Source organism: Zootoca vivipara, chromosome 2 (assembly GCF_965207765.1).
Source record: "Zootoca vivipara chromosome 2, rZooViv2.hap1.1, whole genome shotgun sequence".
Classification (NCBI taxonomy): Eukaryota; Metazoa; Chordata; class Lepidosauria; order Squamata; family Lacertidae; genus Zootoca; species Zootoca vivipara.
In genome coordinates, this window is record NC_142584.1 from 112,354,377 (window position 1) to 112,377,050 (window position 22,674).

The 22,674-nt window shown below is 48.0% G+C and overlaps 1 protein-coding gene across 2 annotated transcripts; it reads right to left on the minus strand.

Annotated features, from left to right (window-relative positions):
* Positions 1–1,177: 1,177 nt before the first annotated feature.
* On the minus strand, positions 1,178–22,401 carry LOC132591157 (uncharacterized). Of its 2 annotated transcripts, XM_088663497.1 has the most exons (4): positions 22,271–22,401; positions 19,905–20,290; positions 4,906–5,032; positions 1,178–4,327 (listed from the first exon to the last, which is right to left on the minus strand). In XM_088663497.1, the coding sequence occupies exons 2-4, from the start codon at positions 20,184–20,186 to the stop codon at positions 1,992–1,994; spliced, it is 2,745 nt and encodes a 914-aa protein (XP_088519623.1). In that variant the 5' UTR covers positions 20,187–20,290; positions 22,271–22,401; the 3' UTR covers positions 1,178–1,991. The 2 variants fall into 2 exon arrangements, with proteins under 2 accessions (XP_088519623.1, XP_088519624.1); XM_088663498.1 differs by lacking the exon at positions 4,906–5,032 and having other exon boundaries at positions 22,271–22,366.
* Between the last annotated feature and the right edge of the window lie 273 nt (positions 22,402–22,674).

Genomic DNA, 22,674 nt, shown 5'->3' on the forward strand with positions numbered 1-22,674 from the left:
AATTCCACCATATATGTAGGAATGCTCCCATTTCCTTTTGACACCTCCAACAATTATCTTTAGTTTTATACATTTTATGAATTTTTACTGGCGTCAGATACCATTTATAAAACATTTTAATTAATTTTTCTCTAATTCCTTCTGACGCCGGAAATTTCCACGTTACTTTCCAGAGTCTTTCCCATCTATCCATCTCTATTCGTTTCCCTAACTCCATTGCCCATTTCGTCATTGTCTCCTTAACAGTTTCATCTTTAACATCCTACTCCAAAAGAGTGTTGTACATTTTTGAAAAGGTTTTCTGTTCACTCTGTAGGAGTTCCAATAGAGATTGTTCCGTTATAAACCCTTTTTTCTTGTTGTCCTCCTGGAATCTGCTATATATTTGATAGTATTGGAGCCACCCTGTTAGATATTGTTTAATATCGTCATAGTTTTTTAATTTAAATTTTCCTTCTTCTTCTTCTTCTTCTTCTTCTTCTTCTTCTTCTTCTTCTTCTTCTTCTTCTTCTTCTTCTTCTAATTCTTTATATTTTGTCCAGTATCCTTTGGTGTTTAATCTTTTCACTGTTATTATCTCTACTGGTGACAGCCATTTTGGGGTCTTGGGTTCCAACAGACGTTTATGTTTTCCCCACACTTTTATCAATGATTTTTTTATAATGTGACTATTGAACCCTTTATGTACCTTTATTTTTCCGTCTACCAAGTAGGCATGCCAACCAAACGTATTTTCAAATCGTTCTAAATCTAATAATTCGTGATTCTCCAGGGTGACCCATTCTTTTATCCAAAGAAAACAAGCGGCATCATGGTATATATTTAAATTTGGAAGCCCCAGTCCACCTCTCTCCTTTATGTCAGTTAACAATTTAAATTTTATTCTGGCTGGTTTATTATTCCAAATGATTTTTATTAAATCCTTATTCCATTGTTTGAAGATTTTGTTTCCCATCCCCAGGATTGGCAACATTTGAAACATAAACAACATTCTGGGTAAAATGTTAATTTTAATAGTTGCTATTCTACCTAGGAGTGATAGATTTAATCCTTTCCATATTTCTAAATCTTTTTTCACACTATTCCAGATTTTTATATAATTATCTTTCACCAAATCCTTAGTATTATTAGAAATCCAAATCCCCAAATATTTAGCCTTATTTACTACTTTATTTACTACTTTCAGGCCTACTTTTTCTTGTAATTTAACTCTTTTCTTAAATTTTTTACTATTATGTTCGTTTTATCTTTATTTACACTAAACCCTGCTTTTTCTCCAAATTCTCTAATTTTCTTCAATGCCTGAGGTATGCTTTTCCTGGCTCTTCCAATGTAAGTATAACGTCATTGGCAAATGCCTTTTATTTATGGACATCTTTTCCAACTGTGATTCCTTTGATCATTCCCTCCTCCCTCAAATTTTTTAACAAAAATTCTAGACATAAAAAAATAAAAGGGGGGAGAGAGGACAGCTCTGTTTAGTTCCCCATTGTATCTGGATTTCTTCTGTTAATTCATGTATTCTAAGTGCTCCACTTCCACTGAAGCTTTTTCCACATTCAATAAATCTAAATGGTTTCTCCCCGGTGTGAGTTTGTTAATGTCTCCTACGTGCTCCACTTTGACTGAAACTCTTCCCACATTCAATAAATTTAAATGGTTTATCCCCTGTGTGAGTTTGTTGATGTATTCTAAGGTTTTCGTTCCTGCTGAAGCTTTTTCCACATTCAATACATTTAAATTGTTTCTCCCCCTTGTGAGTTTGTTGGTGTATTCTAAGTGTGTCACTTTGACTGAAGTTATTTCCACATTCAATGCATTTAAATGGTTTCTCCCGTGTGAGTTCGTTGATGTATTCTAAGTGCTCCACTTTCACGGAAGCGATTTCCACATTAAATACATTTAAATGGTTTATACCTCGTGTGAGTTTGTTGATGTCTTCTAAGAGCTCCACTGTAACTGAAGCTCTTTCCACATTCAATACATTTAAATCATTTCTCCCCCGTGTGAGTTCGTTGGTGTTTTCTAAGTGTTCCACTTTCACTGAAGCTCCTTCCACATTCAATACATTTAAATGGTTTCTCACCTGTGTGAGTTCGCTGATGTCTTCTAAGGTCTCCACTGTAACTGAAGCTCTTTCCACATTCAATACATTCAAATGGTTTCTCCCCTGTGTGAGTTCGTTGATGTCTTCTAAGTGTTCCACTTCTACTGAAGCTATTTCCACATTCAATGCATTTAAATGGTTTCTCCCCTGTGTGAGTTTGTTGGTGTATTCTAAGTGTTTCACTTTTACTGAAGCTCTTTCCACATTCAATACACTTAAAAGGTTTCTCCCCCATGTGAGTTCGTTGGTGTTTTCTAAGTGCTCCATTTTGACTGTAGCTCTTTCCACATTCAATACATTTAAATGGTTTCTCCCCCATGTGAGTTCGTTGATGTTTTCTAAGAGCTCCACTTTCACTGAAGCTCTTTCCACACTCAATACATTTAAATGGTTTCTCCCCTGTGTGAGTTCGCTGATGTTTTCTAAGGTCTCCACTGTAACTGAAGCTCTTTCCACATTCAATACATTCAAATGGTTTCTCACCTGTGTGAGTTCGTTGGTGTATTCTAAGTGTTTCACTTCTATTGAATCTATTTCCACATTCAATACATTTAAATGGTTTCTCCCCCGTGTGAGTTTGTTGGTGTATTCTAAGTGTTTCACTTTTACTGAAGCTCTTTCCACATTCAATACACCTAAACGGTTTCTCCTCTGTGTGAGTTCGTTGGTGTATTCTAAGTGCTCCATTTTGACTGTAGGTCTTTCCACACTCAATACATTGAATTGGTTTCTCCCCTCTGTGAGTTCGCTGATGTATTCTAAGGTGTCCATTTTGACTGAAGCTCTTTCCACATTCAATACATTTAAATGGTTTTTCCCCTGTGTGAGTTCGTTGGTGTATTCTAAGTGCTCCACTTCCACTGAAGCTCTTTCCACATTCAATACATTCAAATAGTTTATTCCCCGTGTGAGTTCGTTGGTGTTTTCTAAGTTTTCCAGTACTACTGTAGCTATTTCCACATTCAATACATTCAAATGGGTTGTCCCCCGTATGCGTTCGTTGATGTATTCTAAGTGCTCCACTTTGACTGAAGCTCTTTCCACATTCAATACATTTAAATGGTTTCTCCCCTGTGTGAGTTTGCTTATGTATTCTAAGCGCTCCACTGTGACTGAAGGTCTTTCCACATTCAATACATTCAAATGGTTTCTCCCCTGTGTGAGTTCGTTGGTGTATTCTAAGTTTTCCACTACTACTGAAGCTATTTCCACATTCAATGCATTTAAATGGTTTCTCCCCCGTGTGAACTCGTTGATGTATTCTAAGGGTTTCGTTTCTACTGAAGCTCTTTCCACATTCAATGCATTTAAATGGTTTATCCCCTGTGTGAGTTCGTTGATGTCTCCTAAAATTTCCACTTTCATTAAATCTCATTCCACATTCAATACATTTAAATGGTTTCTCCCCTGTGTGAGTTCGTTGGTGTATTCTACATGCTCCACTTCTCCTGAAGCTCTTTCCACATTCAATACATTTAAACGGTTTCTCCCCCATGTGAGTTTGTTGATGTATTCTAAGTGTTTCACTTTTACTAAAGCTGTTTCCACTTTCAATACATTTAAGCGGTTTCTCCCCTGTGTGAGTTTGTTGGTGTCTTCTAAGGTTTCCGTTTTGACTGAAGCTGATTCCACATTCAATGCATTTAAATGGTTTATCCCCTGTGTGAGTTCGCTGATGTCTTCTAAGTGTTCCACTTCTACTGAAACTCTTACTGCATTCCATACATTCAAATGGTTTCTCCCCCGTGTGAGTTCGTTGGTGTATTCTAAGTTTTCCACTACTACTGAAGCTATTTCCACATTCAATGCATTTAAATGGTTTCTCCCCCGTGTGAACTCGTTGATGTATTCTAAGGGTTTCGTTTCTACTGAAGCCCTTTCCACATTCAATACATTCAAATCGTTTATCCCCCGTGTGAGTTCGTTGATGTCTCCTAAATTTTCCACTTTCATTAAAGCTCATTCCACATTCAATACATTTAAATGGTTTCTCCCCTGTGTGAGTTCGTTGGTGTATTCTACATGCTCCACTTCCACTGAAGCTCTTTCCACATTCAATACATTTAAATGGTTTCTCCCCTGTGTGAGTTCGTTGATGTATCCGCAGTCTTCCATTGAGACTAAAGCACATCTCTAATCCCATGCATTTAAATTGTTTCTTTGTTCTTCCTAATGAATTTACAGATGGTTCCATAGAATTCTGATTGTCATCTTCCTCACCTGTTTGGATTTTGGAGGGGGGAGGAAGAGAATCCTGTTAGACTTTCAAAAAAGTCAAGAAAGAAACCAAACACATGTCAATCCCAATGTGAACCTTCTCCATTCACACTTAATAAAGCATCATCATTTTATAATACTGTACAGATCTATCGTGGAATTGGCTTATTAGACACATCTATGTATTTTTCTTTTTCAAGCGAGGAAATGATCTACAACTCCCATCATTCCATTGTCCATGCTGGCTGTGGGTGAGGGGACACTCAAACTCAGGATGCAAAGGAGAAACATGCTAACAGGATGGCACGCTTGGCAAATCCACACCGTGATCAGCTCCCGCCCATAAACCAATGTCCCCACTGTGGAAGGACGTGTGGATCCAGAATTGGCCTCCAAAGTCTTCCCATTGGTCATGCTGGCTGTGGGTTAGGCGAGCTGGAAATCTAACAATGTCTGGAGGAAAATCTAATGATGACTGGAAAATGCTGACTCAGAGATTCTGGCAATACCATTGTCTGAGAATTTCAGGCAGGGGAAAGGAAATTTTGAAAGTACGCTAGGACCCAGACCCCAACCTTTACCCAGAAAGCTGGCCTCTTCTTCACTCTCTCCCTCAGCCTTTGCAGAGAGATGAATGTTCTCTGTGTCAAAGGGATCCTGCTCGGGCTTTGGGGACTTGATAACCACATCATCCACAGGCCACGATTCCTGGAACAAAGAGCAGGATGCAGATTATAAAATCAGGAAAAGCTCAAGAAGGTGACTGGCAGAGACCCTGGGTGAGTTAATAATGTTAAGGAGCTTTTGGACAGAACTGTAGGCTGCCATCCTATATATGCTTTCCTGGAAGTAAGTCCCACTGAACTGAATGTGGCTTGCTTCTGAGTAGGCTTCTGCAGGACTGCCCTGTCAAAGAGTATTCAGAATGCTTCACATGTGTTGGCCCATTCTGAATTATTGCATCTCAACTCAATGAGGAGGGATTTGAAGAAGCCTTTCACCTGAATGCACAGCCCCTTTGCAGTGGGAACAGTCAAACCACAAAGCCACTGATCAACCAGAGTTTCCTGTTTTGACCTGTCAGAGGGCCTGGTATGGCTACTCTAGAGTAACGACTCCAGCATGGTCTTTTAAGGCTTTTATTAAGTGCTGATTATTTACAGTGTTCAGAGCAATAAAAATGCATCCTTAAGGTGAGGTGTCAGAACTCCCGAATGGCGATTGGCGCGTTTTCTTCCAGCACCACAACTTTGGCAGACCCAACCTCTTCCCCCTACGTTTGCGTCGCAATTCGGGAGTTGGGGGGATTGGCCTCCCCCCCGTGCGTCCAACTTCCTGTCCCACCTGAGGCATGGGCTCCACAACCCTGCCTGAGCCTCGGACACCACTTCCTGACTCTCCGCTGGAGGCAGAGCTCTCCTTACTCTCTCCAGCGCTTGGTGATGGGCTGGAACTTAAGATGGGAGGGACTTCCCTGTATCCCTTGTCCCTCACATCCACCCCCCTCCCAGGCTCCTCTCTCCTCCTCCCTAGTGGCTCTCTGCTTGCTGGGGACGAGTGAAATCCCAAGAAGTCAGTGGCATCCGAGCCTGTGGGTGTGAAAATTTCCCCCCAATCCTGTGATCTCTCTCCTTCCCCCTGAGAAGACGGAAATCCCAAGAAGTCAGTGGCATCAGAGCTGGTGGGAGTAAAAATGTTCTGCCAGTCCTCTCCTGCCTCTGACGTCGTTGACCTCGGTGAAACCCACACCTCTTCTTCCGTGTCCTCAAATTCCGCTTCCCATCTCCATGGGGAGCTGCTGCCTGCTATCCCTTCCTCCTGCTCCTCCCCCTCTCCCTCCCTTTCCATGTGCCAGGGCTTGGGCCTGTGGGGGAACAGGGCGTGGAATTCTTCCACTAAAAATTCCTCAGGTACTTCCGTGGCCGGTATCCACTCATTGTGGGATGGCGGAGTGTCCTCCCATGCTATCAGGTACTCCAGTCCTCTCACCCCTCTCCTTGAGTCTAAAATCTCAGTTGCCTCATTGAGCTGTCGGGCGTTTCCCGTCTCCCCCCCTCCCTCTGGAGGTTGATCGCTGTCCCTGAACCTGGTACTTTCCCTGTACGGCGACAGCAGTGATCTATGAAACACTGGGTGCACTCTCATGTCCTCCGGCAGTGCTAGCCTGAAGGCTACCGGGTTGACCTGTTGCGTGACCGTGAAGGGGCCCAGCCTCCTGGGTGCTAACTTTCTGCATCGCCCCCTGGTGGGAAGACCTTCCGAGGATAACCAAACCTTGTCCCCCACCCTGATGACCTCTCCCGGCCGCCTGTGGCGATCTGCCCCCTTCTTGTACGCTTCCTTGGCCCTCTCCAAGTGTTCTCTGAGCTGCTGGTGCACCGTCTCCAGGTCCTCTGCCCAATCCTCGGCCTGTGGGCCCTCTTCCTCCTCCTCCCCCTCCCTCTCCGGGAAAGATCTGAGGTCGCGCCCGTAGTTGGCCTTAAAGGGCGACACCCCTGTGGAGACGTGCACCGCATTGTTGTAGGCAAATTCTGCCAGTGGCAGGCGATCCACCCAGTCCGTTTGCCTCTGGCTGACGTAACATCTCAGGTACTGCTGCAGAATGGCGTTGACCCGCTCCGCCTGTCCATTGGTCTGCGGGTGCCGAGCCGTCGACAAGCTGACCTCCACCTGCAGGAGGTTCATGAGCCGTCGCCAGAACCTGGAAACAAATTGGCGGCCACGATCCGAAATAACCCTTAAAGGCAATCCATGCAGTCGGAATACGTGGTCCACAAACAGTTTGGCCGTCTCTTCTGCCGAGACCGCCCTGGCACACGGTATAAAGTGGCACATTTTGGACATGAGGTCCACCACCACCAACACTGCGGTCTTGCCCCTGGACGACGGCAGGTCTGTGATGAAGTCCATGGACACTACTTCCCACGGCCTGTGCGGTGTGGCTAATGGCTCCAGCAAACCTGCTGGTGGCGCTCTGACCACCTTTGCTCGCTGGCAGGTGTCACATCCCCTGACATAATCCCGAACATCCTCCCGCACCCCTGGCCACCAGAAGTGTCTCATGACTAGGTGAGTGGTTTTGTCCCTTCCGAAATGACCCGCCGTTGGGTTGTCGTGCATCTGCTTGAGAACCTTACCTCTCAGCTGTTTGGTCGGGAGGTACAGGGCTCCCCTGTAAAAAAGCAAACCCCTCCTTTCCTCAAAGTCTTTGGCCTGCTCCCTCCCCCCTCTCAGGTCTCTGAAGATGCGGGTGGCAAATTCATCCGCTGCCGTCAGTGCTGTGAGTTCTGCCTCGCTCACCACTGCTGTACCGCATGACCATGCAGATGGGGGGGAAACGTGCCTGGGTGCTGGTGGCAACTCCTCCTCCATGTACTCTGGCTTGCGGGAGAGGGCATCCGCCCTGACGTTCTGCTCCCCCGGGATGTAGTGGATGGAGAAGTTGAAGTTCGAGAAGAACTCTGCCCACCGTATCTGCCGCTGGTTGAGCACCCTGGCCGTTCTCCAGAACTCCAGGTTCTTGTGGTCTGTGCACACCTGGATGGGGTGCTTGGCGCCCACCAGGAAGTGTCGCCAGTGCTGGAACGCAGCGTGGATCGCGAGAAGTTCCCTATCAAACACTGTGTAGTTGCGTTCAGGCTGGGTCAGCTTCCTGGAGAAGAAGGCACAGGGTCTCCACTCTCTGTTGGCGTCCAGTTGCAACAGAATCGCTCCCACAGCTTTATCAGAAGCATCTGTCTCCAGGCGTAGGGGCGCATCCTGCACCACGTGGAACAGGTGCTGGTCTGAAGCGAATACCCTCTTGAGGCTTTCGAACGCTGCTTGTGCCTCTGGTGTCCACCTGAACTTCTGCTTGCCTCTCAGGCAGTCGGTGATGGGAGCCGTGACACGAGAGAAGTTCTTGATGAACTTCCTGTAGAAGTTAGCGAAGCCTAGTAGGCGTTGGGCATCTTTGCGCGTCCTGGGGCTGTGCCAGTCCAGGATGGTCTGCACCTTGTCCTTGTCCATTGCCAGCCCCTTGTCTGACAGCTTGTAGCCCAGGAAGTCCACCTCCTTGGTGTGAAACTTGCACTTCTCCAGCTTCACATACAGGTGGTTGTCCTTCAGGCGCTGCAACACCTCCCTGACATCCTTCACATGCTGCACTGGGTCATTGGAATAGATAAGGATGTCATCCAGAAAGACCAAGCAGTTCTTGAAGAGGAGGGACCCCAGGACGTGGTGCATGAAGGCCTGGAAGCAGGCTGAGCCCCCTTGCAACCCGAAGGGCATCACCAGATATTCAAAAGAGCCCAGAGGCGTGAACATCGTGGTTTTCCATTCATCGCCCTCCCGGATCCTGATCAAGTTGTACGCCCCTCTTAGGTCTAGCTTGGTGAAAATCTTGCCCCTGCGTGCCGCTGTCAGGAGATCATCCACTCTGGGCATGGGGAAAGCCACTGGCTCTGTCACTGAATTCAGCCGTCTAAAATCCACCACCAGACGGCGCTGTTGCGTGTCTTTCTTGTCCACCCAGAAGACCGGGCTGCCCCCTGCTGCCTTGCTTTCTCTGATGAACCCCCGCTTGAGGTTCTTGTCGATGAAAGCGCGCAGATCCTCCAGTTCATGGTCTGACATGGCGTACAGCTTGGCTGGGGGTATCGTTGCCCCAGGCACCAGGTTGATCTGGCAGTCAAAAGGCCTGTGTGGAGGTAGGTGGTCGGACTCCGCTTCGCTGAAGACCTCCTGCAGGTCCCAGTACGGCTTGGGTATCGCCTCACCCCCTTTGACGTGCATGGTGGCCACCGTGGCTATCGGAGGCCCCTCCCCTGGTTGGTGCTGCATGCAATGTTCCAGACAAAAGTCCGACCCAAACGTGATGCATCTCTGGTGCCAACTTATGGAGGGGTCGTGGCGCGCCAGCCAGCTCATTCCCAAAACGATGGGGGGGGGGGGTCTGAGATGGTCGTGACGTTGAAAGCCAGTGTCTCTGAGTGCCTTCCCACTGTCATTCTCATGGGGGGGGTTTGATGAGTGATGGCCCCTCCCAGCAACTCTCTGCCATCAATGGTGGCCACATGCAGGGGAAAATCCAGCTGCAGAAGTTGGATCTGGTGCTCTTCTGCAAAGTTTCTCGAGAAGAAGTTGGCTGAGGCACCACTGTCAATTAAGGCGAGGACTGTCAGGGGATAGCCATTTGGGAGCGTCAGCGTGACTTCTAGAACCACTCCTGCTCTGGGAGGGGTGGGCTGGCTCTGCTCCTCTCTGTGCGGGCGGGCGGGCTGGGGCTGTTCACTGCTGACTGTGCCTGGCTGCTGCCCCTTGTCTCCTGCAGCCAGGCTGTCTCGTTTCCCTGCTGTGGTGCTACGTCAGTGGGGGAAGGTACAACCGTTCCCGCCTTTCCTTGCCACTCTCTGCGATGAGGGCAGTCTCTGACGCGATGCCGGGGGGAGTTGCAGAGAAAGCAATTCCCGCCTCTTCCCTCCTTGCGTCTTGGCGCCGCCGGGGTTTGAAAAGCCCGCGCGCGCGCTCCCCCGATCTCCATCGGTTCCGGCTCTGGGCTTGGTCTGGGCGGGTCTGGGGGCGGTCCCTGGGGTGGGGTTTGGTGATGTGGTCTGTCCTGAGAGCGTGGGAACCAAGGTTTTGCTGCGCGCGTCGCTTGTTTGTCATACCATCTGGATTCCTGTCTCACCCCCACCGCTAGCGCCGCTTTGCTGAGCTGATCCATAGTCTGCGGTCTAGGACCTCTTGCCAGCTCATCCTTAACGTCTGCATGCAAACCCAGGTAGAAGGCTGATTTCACTGGCTCACTGTTCAGATCCCACCCCAGTTTGTGCACCAGCATGGTGAATTTCGCCCAGTAGTCTCTAACTGTCGATTTTCCTTGTGTTAGGTCATGAAGCTCCTGTTTAGTGGCCTCCATTTCACTGTCGCTAGCGTACATTAATTTTAAAGCTTCTAGAAATAAAGTTGCGTTCTTCATGCAAGGATTTTTTTGCGCGATGAGCGGTCTTACCCATTCCCGGGCGGCCCCCGTCAAATGCTCTATGATAAAGTAGACTCTGTGCGCGTCATCTGGGAATTCTGCTGCATGCAATTCCAGCGCATAATTTATTTCAGTCTCGAATCCGAGGTACTCCCTCGGGTCTCCGCTGAACTTGGTGACTAGGCTCTGTCCCCTTCTCACTTGGACTAGCTGCGGCTGGGGTGCCCCCCCACCTCTAGCGGCTTTCTCCTCTTCCAACTTTTTCTGCAGGTCTAATACCATCACCCTTAGCTGTTTCTCAGTCTCCTCTTTTGTCCTCACCTGGTCCACCAGCTTGTTCAGCTCCTCCTGCGCCCCTCGCGCTTCCTCCTGAGCGGCATGCAATTGCTGCTGTGCGTGCGCTGTGAGGTTCTGTAGCTCCTGCTTCGCTGCTTCGGCCTCCAGCCTCCAATGCTCAGCCTCTTGAGCGCTCATCGCTGCACTCCAAAGTAGCCAAAAAAAGATTCGGGAGTTGCTGTCAGAGGGCCTGGTATGGCTACTCTAGAGTAACGACTCCAGCATGGTCTTTTAAGGCTTTTATTAAGTGCTGATTATTTACAGTGTTCAGAGCAATAAAAATGCATCCTTAAGGTGAGGTGTCAGAACTCCCGAATGGCGATTGGCGCGTTTTCTTCCAGCACCACAACTTTGGCAGACCCAACCTCTTCCCCCTACGTTTGCGTCGCAATTCGGGAGTTGGGGGGATTGGCCTCCCCCCCGTGCGTCCAACTTCCTGTCCCACCTGAGGCATGGGCTCCACAACCCTGCCTGAGCCTCGGACACCACTTCCTGACTCTCCGCTGGAGGCAGAGCTCTCCTTACTCTCTCCAGCGCTTGGTGATGGGCTGGAACTTAAGATGGGAGGGACTTCCCTGTATCCCTTGTCCCTCACATGACCAAACACAGTTTGAAATTAGTTTAATATCCTGGCTTATTCCAAAGCTGGCATCTGTAGTTTCCTGGTTTGGACAAAGTGAGGAGAATGGGGGTTGGTTGAAGGACGCCTCTTCCGACACAGCTTCTGCTCTGATGAAATTCAGAGTCCCTGCAGCTGTTTAGGTAAAGTAAGAACATCAGGAGATATGATCTCAAACCTCCCATGTAAGGCTCTGGTCTATTAGCCATCAAACTTTGGAGAAATGACTTCCGGTCTGCCGCGCTGGCTAAAGAAGACGCACGGACTGCGAGCTCCGCAGTCCCCGGCATCGCGGAGGGGGGGAATTCCGCGGGGCGCGCGGATTCCCCGCAAGAACCTCGGGTAGAGCGTCCCGAGGGCTCAGAGACCATCGGGCTCCGTTTTTTCGGCGATTCCTCTGCTGCCCGGAGACACAGTAGAGTCTCCAAGAGCCGGCGGAGTTGGAGTCGCGGGAGCCATTTTGGTCGACATCGTTACCTCCGGAGAAGCGAAGCCCCGAGTCTTCTACCGGGCAGCGGCAGATTCTCCCAAGAAAACAAAAGACTTTTATAAAAAAATTCCTTCAGTAGCACCTTAAAGGAGAGATTCAAAAACGGGAGTCGATCTCTTCCTAATGGTCAATTAAGAGGCGCATTAAACATTCCAAAGCCGAAAAAGAGACTTTGTTCCTAGCACCCGAAAGAAACAAAAACTTTGTATTCCTTCACAAACCCCGGTGCCGATACCTCCTGAGGAACAGTATGTGCACAAAGGGAAAATTTATTTGACAGCTGTCAAAGCTGTCAAAATTGCTAAAAGACAAGGAAAATTCATAAAAATTTGTTGAAAGTTCAATTGGCTGCAAGATTATATTAAAAGAGAAGTATCTGGAATTAAGAGATGTTCTAGTGTTGGGAAATTAAAGACAATGGAAAGAACAGACAAGATGGAGGAAAGCGTGAGTGAATGGAAATTTCCAGTGTACTCTGCCTCCTAATCTCCTGCCAGTCTGTGGTTAGAAGGAATGAAAACAATGTATTCACCAAGCTTCCAAGAGACAGTTTTGAACTATTTAGAGATTCTGAAGGACATTCACAGGACACTGCAATACTCCAGTCTAACATGTTCAGAGACTTTGGTTCAAGATCAGGACTTAGAGGACAATGTGGAAAGCCTATTTGAGAGCAAAGAACAAGAAGTGGATTTTACAAAAACTGAGGTGGATTATAAAAAATGTGACTTGGAGGAAGAACAACAAGGACTTGAAAAGGAAAATGACAGCAGTCAAGAACAACAAAATGAATTAAAGATTCAAGAATAGAAGGCTCCTGGAGGGACTAAAAATTGGGCATGGCTAATTGAGGAAAAGGAAAGGCAGAGGGAAGGGGGGACAGAGGCCTGGATTTGGAAGTGGGAAAGAATGGGTGTGGGGTGAAAATTTTTAGTTAAAAAGTATTTTGGTGATTGATTAACGGTTTCTGAAATCTTGGCTTGTTAAAGGACTGCTGATCCAAGGGGGGGGAAAGACACCGGGGGGAGAAAGGAGAGTGAATAGATATAAAAATTTATTTTTGGATTTGTAGCAACATGTTTGTGTTCAGATAAGTGTCTGGATGGAGGGCCGCCTTCCCCCCTCTCTTTGCTCAGAAGCACCTGGTGGCAGAAGGTGCTCTGGGGGGGGGAGAGGAGGGGGGGGGAGGGAAGCCCAGACACAAAAATGGAACCTTTGAAGTGCTGCACCTAGCAGGTTCCTCTTGTGGCAGAAGGGGACTTGTGGGGAGGCAGCATGAAGAAGGAGGAGGAATAAGTCAATATTATAAGGATAAGATTTGGAATTGGAGTAGAAAATCCGCCACAATTAATCAGAGAAGTTAGGAAAACCAGGAAGAAGAGATTTGAGGAAGTCACAATTATAATGTAATGAAAATAAGAACTGGGAACTTTAAAATTTTTATTTGTTTTCTTTTTTGTAGTTGTTGTTTTTCTTTTTTATAGGTATTGTGTTTATGTTTTCTTTAAGGTTTGTGTAAAAGGAGCAGCTGAGGGGAAACCAATCCCCAGAGCCCCTCCTTCCCTGTCCTTTCAGTGGCAGGGGAGGTGAGGGGGGAGGGGGGAGGGGGAGGTCAAACCCAGCCTTACAATGGACCCCTCTGATTCTCAACGCCCACGGGTACTACTGGTGGCAGAAGTGGACTCGTGGGGGGAGGGAAATTGGAGGGACAGATCATGTATTGTGTGTTTTTTCTGTTTTGTTTCTATAAAAAACCAATAAAAATTATTATAAAAAAAACAAAAAACAAAGAGCATTTTGGAAATGAAGGCAATTTAGAGGAGGAGAATGGGGGTTGGTTGAAGGACACCTCTTCCGACACAGCTTCTGCTCTGATGAAATTCAGAGTCCCTGCAGCTTTTTAGGTAAAGTAAGAACATCAGGAGATATGATCTCAAACCTCCCATGTAAGGCTCTGACCTATTAGCCATCTTAAGCCCTGACACTGGTACCAGAGCCTGCAAGAAACCCAGATGCCAACGTTGCTGCCACATAAACCCAGACAACACCATCTCTGGACCCAACAACATCAAACATACCATCTCAGGCCTATTTAATAGCTCATCTTCTAACATTGTGTATGCCATCAAATGCCAGCAGTGCCCTTCAGCTCTCTATATTGGACAAACAGGCCAAACATTACGCAATGGATAAATGGTCATAAATCTGACATCAGGAATCAGAAGCCAGAGAAGCCAGTAGAAGAACACTTCCATCTCCCAGGACATTCAATACAGGATCTCAAAGAAGCTGTCTTATTACAAAAGAATTTCAGAAATAGACTTGAAAGAGAAGTTGCTGAATTACAACTTATCACTAAACTGAACACTATGGAGAGACCTGGTCTGAATAAAGATACTGGATTCCCATCACATTACATATGCTTGATCATAACACTCAACCATGACAACCTTCTGGACCATCGAGAAGGGTTGGGAGCTGGGGGCACTGTGATAGAGTGGTTCTGCTCCGTCCTCCTGGGCCTTGTTCAGAAAGTTGGGGGGGGATGAGTGTTCAGACCCCTGGGCTCTCACTTGTGGGGTGCCTCAGGGTTCTATCCTCTCCCCTATGCTTTTTAACATCTACATGCAGCCGGTGGGAGAGATCACCAGGGGGTTTGGGCTGGGTGTTCTTCAATATGCGGATGATACCCAGCTCTACCTCTCTTTCAAATCAGAACCAGTGAAGGAAGTGAAGGTCCTGTGTAAGTGTCTGGAGGCAGTTGGAGGATGGATGGTGGCTAACAGATTGGGGCTGAATCCTGACAAGACAGAAGTACTGTTTGTGGGGGACAGGAGGTGGGCTGGTGTGGAGGACTCCCTGGTCCTGAATGGGGTAACTGTGCCCCTTAAGGACCAGGTGTGCAGCCTGGGAGTCATTTTGGACTCACAGCTGTCCATGGAAGCACAGGTCAATTCTGTGTCCAGGACAGCTGTTTATCAACTCCATGTGCTACGCAGGCTGAGACCCTATCTGCCCGCGGACTGTCTTGCCAGAGTGGTGCATGCTCTGGTTATCTCCCATTTGGATTACTGCAATGCTCTCTATGTGGGGCTACCTTTGAAGGTGACCCGGAAACTACAACTAATCCAGAATGTGGCAGCTAGACTAGTAACTGAGAGCGGCCGCCGAGACCACATAACACCGGTCTTGAAAGACCTATATTGGCTCCCAGTACGTTTCTGAGCACAATTCAAACTGTTGGTGCTGACCTTTAAAGCCCTAAATGGCCTCGGTCCAGTATATGTGAAGGAGCGTCTCCACCCCCATCGCTCTGCCCAAGCTTCAGTGCCGAGGGCCTTCTGCCGGTTCCCTCACTGCGAGAAGCTAAATTACAGAGAACCAGGCAAAGGGCCTTTTCGGTAGTGGCACCCGCCCTGTGGGACAACCTCCCATCAGATGTTAAAGAGAAAGACAGGTACCAGACTTTTAGAGGCCATCTGAAGGCAGCACTGTTTAGGGAAGCTTTTAATGTTTAATAGATTATTGTATTTTAATGTTTTGCTAGAAGCCACCCAGAGTGATTGGGGAAAGCCGGCCAGACGGGTGGGGTATAAATAATAATTATCATCATCATCATCATTGGCATAAAGGTAAAGGTAAAGGGACCCCTGACCATTAGGTCCAGTCGTGACTGACTCTGGGGTTGCGCGCTCATCTCGCATTATTGGCCGAGGGAGCCAGCGTATAGCTTCCAGGTCATGTGGCCAGCATGACAAAGCTGCTTCTGGAGAACCAGAGCAGCACATGGAAACACCGTTTACCTTCCCGCTGTAGCGGTTCCTATTTATCTACTTGCACTTTGACGTGCTTTCGAACTGCTAGGTTGGCAGGAGCTGGGACCAAGCAACGGGAGCTCACCCCGTCACAGGGATTCGAACCGCCGACCTTCTGATCAGCAAGCCCTAGGCTCAGTGGTTTAACCACAGCGCCACCTGGGTCCCTATCGGCATACTAATCAGCTAATCAGCTGCATACTATCCCTTGCTTTTTCCATTGAGTCAATCACCCATCTCCTTCTACCCTCCTGAGAATAATCCCATCCCACCCTCCCACTATATGTATAAGGGTCTGGTGACCTCTGTTTCAGTGTATCTGAAGAGCTCATAGCAAGAACAAACTTGCTTGGTCTCCAAGGTTGGTCTCTAAGGTGCTACAGGACTATCTATCTATCTATCTACGTATATCGACTTAGTCAGACCAACGACTGTGTCAGACCAACACGGCTACCTACCTGAATCTACTCCCATGTAAGGTCTGGTCTAGTAAGCCTTTTTAAAGTGGATTAGAGAGAAAGTGCAGGGAGGAGGAATATTCACCACCATAGCTAAACAGAACCCCCATGTCTAGAGGCAGTGGACCTGTGACCCCCAGGTGCTGGAAACCCAGGTGAGAGGAGGGCACTTACCTTTCCTAGAAGCCCATCAGTGTCTGGGAGCAGGGTCTGGTCTGTCCCCCCTGCTCTCCCGCTGGCAGATTATAACATCAGGAAAAGCTCAAGAAGGTGACTGGCAGAGACCCTGGGTGAGTTAATAATGTTAAGGAGCTTTTGGACAGAACTGTAGGCTGCCATCCTATATATGCTTTCCTGGAAGTAAGTCCCACTGAACTGAATGTGGCTTGCTTGAGTAGGCTTCTGCAGGACTGCCCTGTCAAAGAGTATTCAGAACGCATCTGTGTTGGCCCATTCTGAATTATTGCATCTCAACTCAATGAGGAGGGATTTGAAGAAGCCTTTCACCTGAATGCACAGCCCCTTTGCAGTGGGAACAGTCAAACCACAAAGCCACTGATCAACCAGAGTTTCCTGTTTTGACCAAACACAGTTTGAAATTAGTTTAATATCCTGGCTTATTCCAAAGCTGGCAGTTAGTTTCCTGGTTTGGACAAAGTGGAAAGTTTGTTAGCTATAGTTCATAAGAGACTGCCTGGTTAGATCACAGTTCACCATCAGGGCCGGCCCAATCATGAGGCAAACTGGGAGAATTAGGTCAGGTGGCAGATGCAGGGGGAGATGGGACTAGCACATTCCCAGTTCCCCTGTTTGTTAGCCTTGCTACCAGTGCAGGACCACAGATAGTAAATTCGTCCAGCTACCCATGCAGAGTTCTTCTCTTTGGCCCCCTCTCACGAAAGAATCCTTCCTGCACTGATGCATTCTGGTTGTGGGAGCCAGGAGACTGCGGTGGTGGCTAGTTTTTTGTGTTCAGCGTAACTTTGCTGCAGCAATGCATTAAAAACTGTGCCTATTTCTAACCCAGCTTTTCAGGCTTTGATTCAGTCATCTGAACCTGGCCATTATCTTAATAGATATTGCAAGGTATTCCAGTGTTATTCTACGCGACTACACCTGGGATTACTGAGGCTGCAAGACGTGCCAAGATTTCTACCTCAGTTGGGACCAAAGAGCATTTTGGCAATGAAGGCAATTTAGAGGAGGAGAATGGGGGTTGGTTGAAGGACACCTCTTCTGACACAGCTTCTGCTCTGATGAAATTCAGAGTCCCTGCAGCTTTTTAGGTAAAGTAAGAACATCAGGAGATATGATCTCAAACCTCCCATGTAAGGCTCTGGCCTATTAGCCATCAAACTTTGGAGAGATGACTTTTCTTAAGCCCTGACACTGGTACCAGAGCCTGCAAGAAACCCAGGTGTCAACGTTGCTGCCACATAAACCCAGACAACACCATCACTGGACCCAACAAGATAAAACATACCATCTCAGGCCTATTTAATAGTTCATCTTCTAACATTGTGTATGCCCTCAAATGCCAGCAGTGCCCTTCAGCTCTCTATATTGGACAAACAGGCCAAACATTACGCAATGGATAAATGGTCATACATCTGACATCAGGAATCAGAAGCCAGAGAAGCCAGTAGAAGAACACTTCCATCTCCCAGGACATTCAATACAGGATCTCAAAGAAGCTGTCTTATTACAAAAGAATTTCAGAAATAGACTTGAAAGAGAAGTTGCTGAATTACAACTTATCACTAAACTGAAAACTATGGAGAGACCTGGTCTGAATAAAGATACTGGATTCCCATCACATTATATATGCTTGATCATAACACTCAACCATGACAACCTTCTGGACCATCTAGAAGGGTTGGGAGCTGGGGGCACTGTCATAGAGTGGTTCTGCTCCGTCCTCCTGGGCCTTGTTCAGAAAGTGGGGGGGGGATGAGTGTTCAGACCCCTGGGCTCTCACTTGTGGGGTGCCTCAGGGTTCTATCCTCTCCCCTATGCTTTTTAACATCTACATGCAGCCGGTGGGAGAGATCACCAGGGGGTTTGGGCTGGGTGTTCTTCAATATGCGGATGATACCCAGCTCTACCTCTCTTTCAAATCAGAAACAGTGAAGGAAGTGAAGGTCCTGTGTGAGTGTCTGGAGACAGTTGGAGGATGGATGGTGGCTAACAGATTGGGGTTGAATCTTGACAAGACAGAAGTACTGTTTGTGGGGGACAGGAGGTGGGCTGGTGTGGAGGACTCCCTGGTCCTGAATGGGGTAACTGTGCCCCTTAAGGACCAGGTGTGCAGCCTGGGAGTCATTTTGGACTCACAGCTGTCCATGGAAGCACAGGTCAATTCTGTGTCCAGGACAGCTGTTTATCAACTCCATGTGCTACGCAGGCTGAGATCCTACCTGCCCGCGGACTGTCTTGCCAGAGTGGTGCATGCTCTGGTTATTTCCCGTTTGGATTACTGCAATGCGCTCTATGTGGGGCTACCTTTGAAGGTGACCCGGAAACTACAACTAATCCAGAATGTGGCAGCTAGACTAGTAACTGAGAGCGGCCGCCGAGACCACATAACACCAGTCTTGAAAGACCTATATTGGCTCCCAGTACGTTTCCGAGCACAATTCAAACTGTTGGTGCTGACCTTTAAAGCCCTAAATGGCCTCGGTCCTGTATATCTGAAGGAGCATCTCTACCCCCATCGCTCTGCCTGAGCTCCAGTGCCAAGGGCCTTCTGCCTGTTCCCTCACTGCGGGAAACTAAATTACAGGGAACTAGGCAGAGGGCCTTTTCGGTAGTGGCACCCGCCCTGTGGAACAACCTCCCATCAGATGTTAAAGAGAAAGACAGGTACCAGACTTTTAGAGGCCATCTGAAGGCAGCCCTTTTTAGGGAAGCTTTTAATGTTTAATAGATTATTGTATTTTAATGTTTTGCTGGAACCCACCCAGAGTGATTGGGGAAAGCCGGCCAGATGGGCGGGGTATAAATAATAATAATAATAATTATTATTATTATTATTATTATTATTATCATCATCATCATCATTGGCATAAAGGTAAAGGTAAAGGGACCCCTGACCATTAGGTCCAGTCGTGACTGACTCTGGGGTTGCGCGCTCATCTCGCATTGTTGGCCGAGGGAGCCAGCGTATAGCTTCCAGGTCATGTGGCCAGCATGACAAAGCTGCTTCTGGAGAACCAGAGCAGCACATGGAAACACCGTTTACCTTCCCGCTGTAGCGGTACCTATTTATCTACTTGCACTTTGACGTGCTTTCGAACTGCTAGGTTGGCAGGAGCTGGGACCAAGCAACGGGAGCTCACCCCGTCACAGGGATTCGAACCGCCGACCTTCTGATCAGCAAGCCCTAGGCTCAGTGGTTTAACCACAGCGCCACCTGGGTCCCTATCGGCATACTAATAAGCTAATCAGCTGCATACTATCCCTTGCTTTTTCCATTGAGTCAATCACCCATCTCCTTCTACCCTCCCGAGAATAATCCCATCCCACCCTCCCACTATATGTATAAGGGTCTGGTGACCTCTGTTTCAGTGTATCTGAAGAGCTCATAGCAAGAACAAACTTGCTTGGTCTCCAAGGTTGGTCTCTAAGGTGCTACAGGACTATCTATCTATCTATTTATTTATTTATCTATGTATATCGACTTAGTCAGACCAACGACTGTGTCAGACCAACACTGCTACCTACCTGAATCTACTCCCATGTAAGGTCTGGTCTAGCAAGCCTTTTTAAAGTGGATTAGAGAAAAAGTGCACGGAGGAGGAATATTCACCACCATAGCTAAACAGAACCTCCATGTCTAGAGGCAGTGGACCTGTGACCCCCAGGTGCTGGAAACCCAGGTGAGAGGAGGGCACTTACCTTTCCTAGAAGCCCCTCAGGGTCTGGGAGCAGGGTCTGGCCTGTCCCCCCTGCTCTCCCGCTGGGCCACTGGCTGTCATCCGCAGCTCCCCTGAAGGAGGCCAGGAGGACACCATCCCTGGAGTGGGGAGGACTGGGAGCCTGTGGGGTTTCCCAGCTTGAACGAGGGGGTTGCATTGTCTTCAGGAAATCCTGCCACTGGGCATCCCAGTGCTGCTGTGGCTGCCCCTCCTCTGACGCCTGCTTAATTTGACGTAAATCTGCCTGAGGCAGAAGATCCATGAATGTCTCAACTTGGCTGGCAGGAGATCTTTTTACTTTGGATTCCAGGCTCTCCCTTCAAATGGGTCTCCTCGGTCCCTGCTCTTCCAATTTACCCCACCCTGCTGGAAAAGAAATAAACACAAAGTAAAATACCAGTGTAGAATAAACTCAAAAAAAAAAAAAAGGATTTTTTTAACCATTAGCCAGATTTTGAAATATATTATTACTCTTTCTATTTCTGATGTTCAGGCTGTGAATGACAATGTCGCTGAAATGACCCCACCCATGGATGAGAGGAAGTTATCGAAAGACTCAGGGAAACCCCAAGGTTTAGTAAGTTCATGTTCAGTGGCCAGGGAATGCTGATCCTGGCTGCAACTTCAAGCATGTTGGAAAGGCAACAACAGATCTTTGCACAGTATATGATTAAGGCTGTGACAGATCCACCTAACATTTAAAGTACATGGCTTCACCAAACAAATCCTGCGAGCTGCAGTTTGTTAAGGGTGCTGAGAACTGTTGCAATAAACTACAATTCCCATGTTTCTTTGAGGGAAGCCATGTGCTTTAAATGTATGGTATCTGCACAGGCTAAGAAACAAACAGACAAAAGAAATATTGACCAACAAAATCAAACAACTCACTCCAAAATATTTGGAAATATTTTAAATTTGGTGGTCACAAACTCTCTTGACTGAAGACATTCAACTTGCAGTCCATTGGCTGCATATGGCCTGCCAAGCCCCAGGATGTGTCCTCCTGGTCCCTGCAGTTTCCATCTCCTGATCTGATCATAGGATGTAGCTCTCTGTCTGTCCTGGAGAGAAAGATGCCTAAAGGGCCCTTAGAGAGATCTTTTAAACTCCAATTTCAGCAGGAATCAGCACAGTGCTGAGATGGGATAGAAACCCTGATCTGGAAATAAATTATCCCTCTGGCTGCTCTTTAAAGAGGATATTTCTAAAGAACAATCAGAAGGGTCTTTTTTCATGAACATGAATAGCTAATTTCAATTTTGCCTTCCTCAATCTTTTACAATTCTGTCTTCAACTTTTTTATTATCATTCATTCATTTCCATATGCCACACTTCGTAAGAATCCTCCTTTCCTCTGCATTCTCAAAACTGTCACCCACTTCAACCCCCAGCATTCATCTGAAAGCATGTTACTGAGGAAGGTGGAAGATAAAATCTGTAAAGAAACAGCCTTAAGCCTGACTCACTTATTTACACGCAGACCCAAGAGGTCACTAGCTTTGATAGCTTGGGAAAAGATCATATGCATTCTCCAGAGGATAGATCTATCAACTGTTTTATTAGCTGTGACAGATCAACAGAACCTCCATGTGTGGGCACAGTATGCCTTGATTTGGGACAGGCAAAAGAAGGCATTTCTTTGCTAAATGAATCTGATGGACATCATTGCCACAAGATGCGGTGATGGTGGTGGCCAAGAGAGCTTTAAAAGGCCAATTCACGAAGGAGGGTGAGAGGTTTATCAATGGCACTGGCAGAGGAAAGGGAGGGCAGGAGTAGTGGCCTGCAAAGGGTGCCAGGGGGCTGCAGAGTGAGAGGGGCACCTCCCTCCCTGCTGCACTGCTCTTCCTTTCCCCCCTGCCTCGCCTTCCCTCTCCGCCCCCTGAACTCACTCATCGCCCTTGCAGCCACCGCAGGGAGGCAGAAGCAGGCGAGAGGGAAGGACAGTCGGAGCGGAGGGAGGACCGTGGAAGAGGACGGGGCTCCCTGATGAGGGACAGGGAGAGGGGCGGCAAAAGCCCCAGGTACGCCGCTGATCAGGGGGCGACTACATGCAGCCTCCATCGCGAAGCAGCAGCTGCCTTCGACCCCTCATTGTGCCCCTTGAGCTCAGCATCGTCTATAGGACTGAAGGGAGCAGCTCCCCGGGGTCTCAGGCAGGGTCCGTGCCAGCCTGACCCAGAGATGTTTGCCCCTGTGCCCTCCTGCAGATTACCTGCCCCCAAGCTGAGCCCCTTCCCCTTCCTGCCCGGTTGGGGGGCGCCCTGCAGCCTCCGGCTGGACTCGGAGCCTGATCCTGTCGGGCACGTGCTCTCCTCCTCCTCCGCCCTCCCCCCCTTCCTGCACCTCTGACTTTTCGCTCCGTCCCTGCACCGGAATCCGGCTCCTCTCCGGGGAAACTCGCCAGGCCACTGCCCGCTGCTCCTCCGCTCTCCTCGGTGGGAGGACAGGAAAGTGCAGCCGCTCTCGAGTCCCCCTGCCTGTCCCCGTTTCCTGCCTCTCTGAGCATCGAGCTCGCTGGCTGTGGGTTGGGCCATTGGATGCCAGCTGGGAGGAGATCCGCAGCTGCACCACACATCTTTTTACGTTGCCTCAGCCACTCTGGGCAGCTTCCAACATATATAAAAAACATAATAAAACATTAAACATTAAAAATATTTCCTATACAGGGTTGCCTTCAGGGGGCCTAGTGGTCGGATAACTCCCTACCCTCCAACATTTCTTCAATGAAAATAGGGACATCCAAAGGA

Bases quoted from the DNA above. Each gene is read 5' to 3' on its own strand.
- LOC132591157 (XM_088663497.1), bottom strand. From the start codon at position 20,186: ATGGATCTTCTGCCTCAGGCAGATTTACGTCAAATTAAGCAGGCGTCA. The intron at 5,033-19,904 runs GTAAGTGCCCTC...TCTTTGTTCCAG, and splicing joins CTGAGGGGCTTCTAGGAAAG to GAATCGTGGCCTGTGGATGA. The intron at 4,328-4,905 runs GTAAAGGTTGGG...AAATCCAAACAG, and splicing joins AGAAGAGGCCAGCTTTCTGG to GTGAGGAAGATGACAATCAG.